This window comes from Hordeum vulgare, chromosome 2H (assembly GCF_904849725.1).
Source record: "Hordeum vulgare subsp. vulgare chromosome 2H, MorexV3_pseudomolecules_assembly, whole genome shotgun sequence".
Lineage (NCBI taxonomy): Eukaryota > Viridiplantae > Streptophyta > Magnoliopsida > Poales > Poaceae > Hordeum > Hordeum vulgare.
Window position 1 is genome coordinate 101342123 of NC_058519.1, and position 6462 is coordinate 101348584.

The following is a 6462-nucleotide window of genomic DNA, read 5'->3' on the forward strand; positions in this document are numbered from 1 at the left end:
AACTAAATCATGGAGGGGCAGCCAGGCGCTTGGGCCTGGGCCACCAGGGCCTTTGGTCGGCCCACTCCAGCCACCACATAAGGTCGTGTTTGGTGCGCAGGGTTTGAGGAGGTTTGTAGGGGATTATCCCCGAGGGGATAAAAAAACCCCGCGATTCCCCGCATGTTCATTTGGTGGACACGGTTTGTGATGAGCAAACCCCTTCAATCCTCTCTAATCCCCCTCGACTTCTTCCTACCCACGCGGCTCAGAAACCTTGTCTCATGGCTCAGGGATTTGACAATTGAGGGGATTTGAGAGGATTGGGTGGAAGGAAGGGATTCACCCAATCCTCTGAAACCTCCCCCCCTCCACAATCCTTCCCAACCCCTTCCTGCCAAACAAGGCCTAAAGGAGAGGGGAGGGAGGGGCGGATACGGGATAAGGCTACAACCTCCCCCGCACCACTCACAACCACAAGCCCCACGAGCCACGACCACCTTGATGCGGTCGATGGGGGCAGTAGCCACCGGCGCCTCATTGCTCCACTTCGGCCGGTCACCGGTGAGCCATGAGGGAATCTTCCTCCTTGGAGGAAGAGGCGACCACGACAGGATCTAGGCGCACACCGCAAGGTTGGTCGGGGGCGAGGCCGAGGCCCGCCGGATCCCACGAGCCGGCGCGACGGCCGGGGCGGCGGTCGATGGCGGCCATAGCGTGCCCGAAGAGCCGCCCGAAGCCCCATTCCGCGCGGCTTCTTGAGCCAGCGGCCATCTCCTGTTGAGGTGTGGCGCCCTCCATGCCGGCTCCAAAGCGAACGACGCTGGAGGTGTCGGTTGGCGTGAAGAGGAAGGCGAGTGCCTCCTCCTCGTTCACCTTAGAGCGCATCAGCACCGGGGCGTAGCGAGGCGGGCAGATGCTCGGGCCAGCGGCCATGACATCAAGAATCGGCGTCGACGGTGGGTTCCACACGGCTGACGAAGGAGGGGTTGGAGGCGGGGACTCGGTGGGCAGAGAAGGCGCGGCAGCGGCCCCGTGAGCCATGTGGGCGCTCGGGCCGGCCAACCCCATGGGCGCTAGACCACGAACGCGGGGAGCACCGCGGTGGGTGCGTCCAGGAGCACGACGACCGTGTCTAGGGGCTTGGTGAGCACCGCGGTGGGTGCGTCCAGGAGCACGACGACCGTGTCTAGCGGCTTGGTGAGCACCGTGACGGGCGCTTCGAGCGGCACCACAACGGGCCCGTCCAATGGCGATGCGTTCGAACCGTCAGATGACTTGCATCCGGTGACGGAAACAGCGAAAGCCACCAACTCCATGGCAGTGAAGGGCAACGAGGCGGTAGCGGCGACCATCCCCGCGGATTAGATGGAGGAAGAAGGAAACGAGGCCGGGCATCTCACTGGTGAGTCTCGCTCCTCCCTTGTCTCGTTTTTCTCTTGCTCTTGATGGTTGTTCTACGTGCCGATAACGTGTCTGAGAAAGTGAAATCTCTAATCCATTGATGTGCAGACACGACGATCCGAGGGGATCCGTCGATCCAAGAGACACAACAGTTGTGAGAAACACAAGCGCCCCTGCGGGTGCAACCGCATGTCCGTTGGGCAAGGGGAGATTCCCCTTAATTTACATATTGTAATTTAATCTTAACAGTGGAAGCAAAGGGAGCTCCTCCCCAAGGTTACGATGATCGAGATCCTACCTTGTCTCCTTCAAGATGCGGTTTCACCATCTTTCATGAGATTGTTTCAATTTCTAACTCTTGAGCCCAGAATCTTGTTGTGTTCATTCAATATTCACAAATCTTGATGTATGAGATCCTCTAGTGCTATCTAGAGAAGAAACCCGTTGTATTCCACATTTGATAATAGTGAAAGAGGATCTGGGTCGCTTCGGCCCGTGGTTTTCCCCCTCAAGTTGAGGGGTTTTCCACGTAAAAATCTGGTGTCTCTTTTGTTGATGTTTGTTGCTGTCGAGAAAGTTACTCCTACAACAAGACACTTGTCCTAGGACCGTCTTGTGTGCTGAGTAACATTTCTTCTTCATATATGCTACCGCATATGTTTCCTTCCGTGCTAAGCAACGATCCTTGATTTAGTACACATGATGTGGTGCTGAGATTACTTTGTTTTCGCTGCAGTTTTCAGTTAACCATAAGTGCATTTATGTGCTAATTTCCAATAGGAAAACCCAAAATACCTATACTATCCGAAATATTCTACTAACCAAGTTATTCATGCTATTATTACACTAACATTTTACCCATACTATTCAAAATATCCATACTATCCGAGTTATTGATACCAGAAGTTGATGTGTGCCCCCAATATTTTGGTTTTTTTTTGGTACCCTAATTATCTGAACTAAAATTTTGAGTAATTTGGGTTCGGGTAATTTGTTGGCAGGAAATTTTTTTGTTCCCATTTTTAAATATTCGAATTATCCATAAACCGAACTGCACGAACCAAAACAATCGAAATACCTCAACACCCATACTGAACTGTGAGCTCATTATGTTCTTTCTTTGCCATGCTAACTAAACTTCGTAGCGCAACAAAACCAACGACACGGTGTAGTAAGTCTCTACATTAGCGTGTTATACACACCATCTGTGCTCTACATGTACGTTCTTACTGCTGGGAGTGATACGGCACACGAGAACACGACCGAGGAGCTTAATTAGACTCGCTTGTCCTCCTCGCCGGCTTTGGCATACACGCCGGAGTCTGTCCTGAGGATGATCTTGGCGTCCTGTGTTACGTAGCACGCCCAGTTCTCCACGTACGACAGAGGCCCAGCCCTGATCATCACCGGCCGCGCGCCGTCCTCCACATCATCGCCGCCGTCGTCCCCGGCCTCGTCGGAGCACGCGAGCCTGCCCAAAACACACATAAAAGATTGTAATTAGTAGCTAGTTTCTCCGTGTATCTCGAATCTCGGTCAGTTAATGAGCTGAAGTCATGAGCACTTGAGCAGGTCATGGGGGGAGGAATGGGAGCGTTTACCTGGCTGAATCGTGGGACGGCGCCCACACGAGGCAGACGGCGCAGAGGAGCGCGAAGGAGATGAGCTGCCACACCGCCGGGATCACCCACGCCACGCGCCACCGCTCGCTCTGGTACCCGTCCGTCGACTTGAAGTGGACCTCGAACGCGGTCCAGCCGAGGGAGACGGCCACGGCGATCGTCAGCGAGGTTGCCAGCCTCCGGTACGTCTCCACCTTGGCCGTCATCCGTCTCGCCTTCAGCTTGCTGATGGTTCGCGACAGCGCGCTGAATATCCAGCAGATGAACACCGCGTCGAGGGCGGCCACGGTGAGCGCGAGGAGGAGCCTCCTCGTCGGCGAGTGGTCGTGGTCGCTCACGGCCCCGACGTGCTCGCTGACCTCGAGGGCCTCGGACGCCGCGAAGAACGCCGCGCCGAGCCCGGCCACCCTGGCCCCGGCGCCGGCACCCCCTCCCAGCGTGGGCCGCACCACGCCGTACCCCTTGGCGACGAGGAGCACCAGCACGCGCGACACCGTGCGGCGCACCGCTCCGGACGTGGCCGCCCAGAAGGTCGTCCCCGCCGGCCGGACTCCGGACTCGCCGAACTCGGCGAGGTCCAAGTACCACGTGGTCACCTCCACCATCCCGAGCGCGATGACGACCGTGACGAAATTCTGGAGCGGCACCACCTCCCGCCAGAACCGGGCGTACCGCAGGAACCAGAACGCGGCGAGGGCGACGAACGCCAGCGACATGACTCCGTAGAACGCCAGGAGAGGGGCCATCCGGCCGGGGAGGTAGCCGTAGCCGCGGCTGTTCTTCCATATGGTCTTGCCCTCCGCGGCCACGTCGAGGGACGCGTCGCAGTGGACGAAGCGGAGGCCGTACATGCCGGTGCGCGCGACGGCGACGGTCTCGTCAGGGAAGACGGCCTCCAGGGCGCCCGGCAGGAAGGAGGCGGCGAGCACCTTGGGCCAGCCCGCGGCGGCGGTGCTGTTGGGCGCGCGGTACACGAGGGACCCCTCAGTGCACGCGCCCCGCTTCGCCATGTCCGGCGTGCAGCAGAGCGCGCGCGCGCCGCCGGCGACGACGTCAGAGCCCCCGACCGCGCCGCGGTCCGCGGCCTCGAAGACGACCGCCGTGATTGTGACCGTGCGGTTGTCGTCCTTCTCGGCCGCGGCAGCGGACTCCGGCGTCCTCTTAAACGCGACCTTCTCGAATCTGCACCGAAAACCGCGACGCGCGTCACTCCCCAAACAAAGAAACACAAACAAAAAACAGTGGCGATGACGAAATCAACCGAGACAAACAACAATTCGTGGCCGCCGGGATCAGAAATCAGAAGTTCATATATACCGGATGAAGGAGTCCGCGGCGGGGGAGGCGTAGACTCCCTCGCTGCCGCCATTGAGGACGAAGGCGTTGCCGAGGCCGGCGAACCGCTCGCCGGTATAGTCGTGCACCGACGCGTCGGCGCAGAGGACGATGGTGCAGCAGCACAAGGCGGACGCCAGGAGGTGGGCGAGCCTCACGGAGGAGGAAGACCCTTGCATTGGTATCGAGGCGAGGAGAGGAGCTTCGATTTTGTTGCGTGTGGCAGTGTGCTCGTGGAGTTTACTAGTACTAGAGCATTGAGTACGATCTCGATCAGTGATGTGGAGTGGAGTGGAAGAAGAACGGTAGCGACGACTTTGACGTGGAGATCGGCCTGACGAAATGTTAGGTCCACCCCCAAACCCTCTTGACCGGCAGCATCAGGGAACTGTGGAAGAGTGGGATGGAATTAGGCAAGCGTGCACGACAAATCGAGCGGAAAGTGAGGGGAACCAAATTTGGGGGCGGATTATTAAATGGATGTATAAACTTAAGCTCTACAAAAGGATCATAATTAGAGTTTTGTCTCCTTACAATTGCCATGGCAAATTAACAATGACAACATCGTCTTGCATTGGCAAATTTACGACGAGGCGGAAATTTACAGGGTCGTATAGAAAAAGAATTTATGAAGTGAGATAATAATGTAATTATTACATAATATAGACTAGTTCTCTCCAACTATAATTATTTTGATACAGAGAGAATACTAATTAGTGTAATATAGTCGATAAACGCATTGCTAACGTGTTGGATGCTTATATACTGCAAAAGATCAGTTTGAAAGGTTTTAAATTAGGGCGGTATCTCCATAACTCCTTATTATACATTTTCTTCTAAACGGCCATGCAAAGGCGGTTAGGACACTTTACTTGTGCTGCTTCTACAATAAATAAGATCTAAGTTTAACGAGGTATATTAAAAATATAAATTTAGTTTGAGCGACCTAGATTTAGCTATCATCAGAATCCAAGAGAGGAAAAGCAACCCACAACTCTTCATTCTTCATTTTTTTTTCGTGCTACTCTCTGCCTTAAACAGTCATGCCGCGGCAGCCACGACACTTTGCTCTCGAAGCGGGAGAAGAAAGGCAAGGACAAAAGTGATGAATCTTCGTATCCTGAAAATCCATTGGTGTAAAATTTCATAGCAAATTATGTAAATTGCATTACCATTGAAGAATATATAACTAAATTCATAGAGTGTCGTCCGTGTGATCTAAGCTCAATGAACTGCACATAGTATTGGGCGGATAGTACCAAAATTTAGTTTCCACCATTATATAAGGATGGCGAATTGGAAATATTCTCTGTTGGATTGGTCAAACCTGGAAGACTCGACATGCTACTCGCGTTCGTTGTTATTTGGAAATAGAACAACTCTAATTAGATCAATAATGTATACCTACCTCTGAAGTAAAAATCGATAGAAAGCTCGAGTAGATCTGATCCAACGGAGATGCGCCTCGAAGAAGAAACACAGTCGTGAGTGAGAAAAAGTCAGAGCTTTTGGGATGGATAAAATCCACGTTGGTCTCTCCTTACTCGATGGCCGCCACCCTCCCTCGCTTCTCTCGGCCTCTCGACTATGCACGTCGTTGCCTGATCCCCACATCATGCGTTCGGAACTTTGGATTGTTGGCTTCCAAGGCTGACTGCATCTACCACCCCCGAATCCACACGTTGAGACACTGTCATCCTTTCCTGTGAGCTATCGTCATTTTCCTTTCCCCACAAAATTCAGTAATTGCTTGAGAGCATGGAGGAGGTGATTACCTGATGAAAAGATCGATATGGTTGACTAGAGAGGGGGGTAAATAGGCAACTATCAATTTTAAGCTATTCTTTAACAAGTTAGGTTTAGCAACAAATAGGTTGTCTAGATATGCAACTAGGTGAGCAACCTATATGATGCTAACAACAATAAGAACAAGTAAGTAGTAAACACAAATTAAAGGTAAGAAGTAACCACAAGTGGAACCGATGAAGACAAGGATGTGTTACCGAAGTTCCTTCCCTTTGAGGGGAAATACATCTCCCTTGAAGCGGTATGAAGGCACAATGCTCCCCAAGATGCCACTAAGGACACCGTATTCTCCTCAAGCCCTCACACAACGCGAGAT

General features: G+C 53.4%; 1 protein-coding gene across 1 annotated transcript; it reads right to left on the reverse strand.

Moving 5' to 3' along the window:
* Positions 1-2458: 2458 nt before the first annotated feature.
* Positions 2459-4731, reverse strand: LOC123429697 (transmembrane protein 87A-like). The gene is made up of 3 exons (XM_045113708.1): positions 4323-4731; positions 2985-4187; positions 2459-2854 (listed from the first exon to the last, which is right to left on the reverse strand). The coding sequence occupies exons 1-3, from the start codon at positions 4517-4519 to the stop codon at positions 2659-2661; spliced, it is 1596 nt and encodes a 531-aa protein (XP_044969643.1). The 5' UTR covers positions 4520-4731; the 3' UTR covers positions 2459-2658.
* Between the last annotated feature and the right edge of the window lie 1731 nt (positions 4732-6462).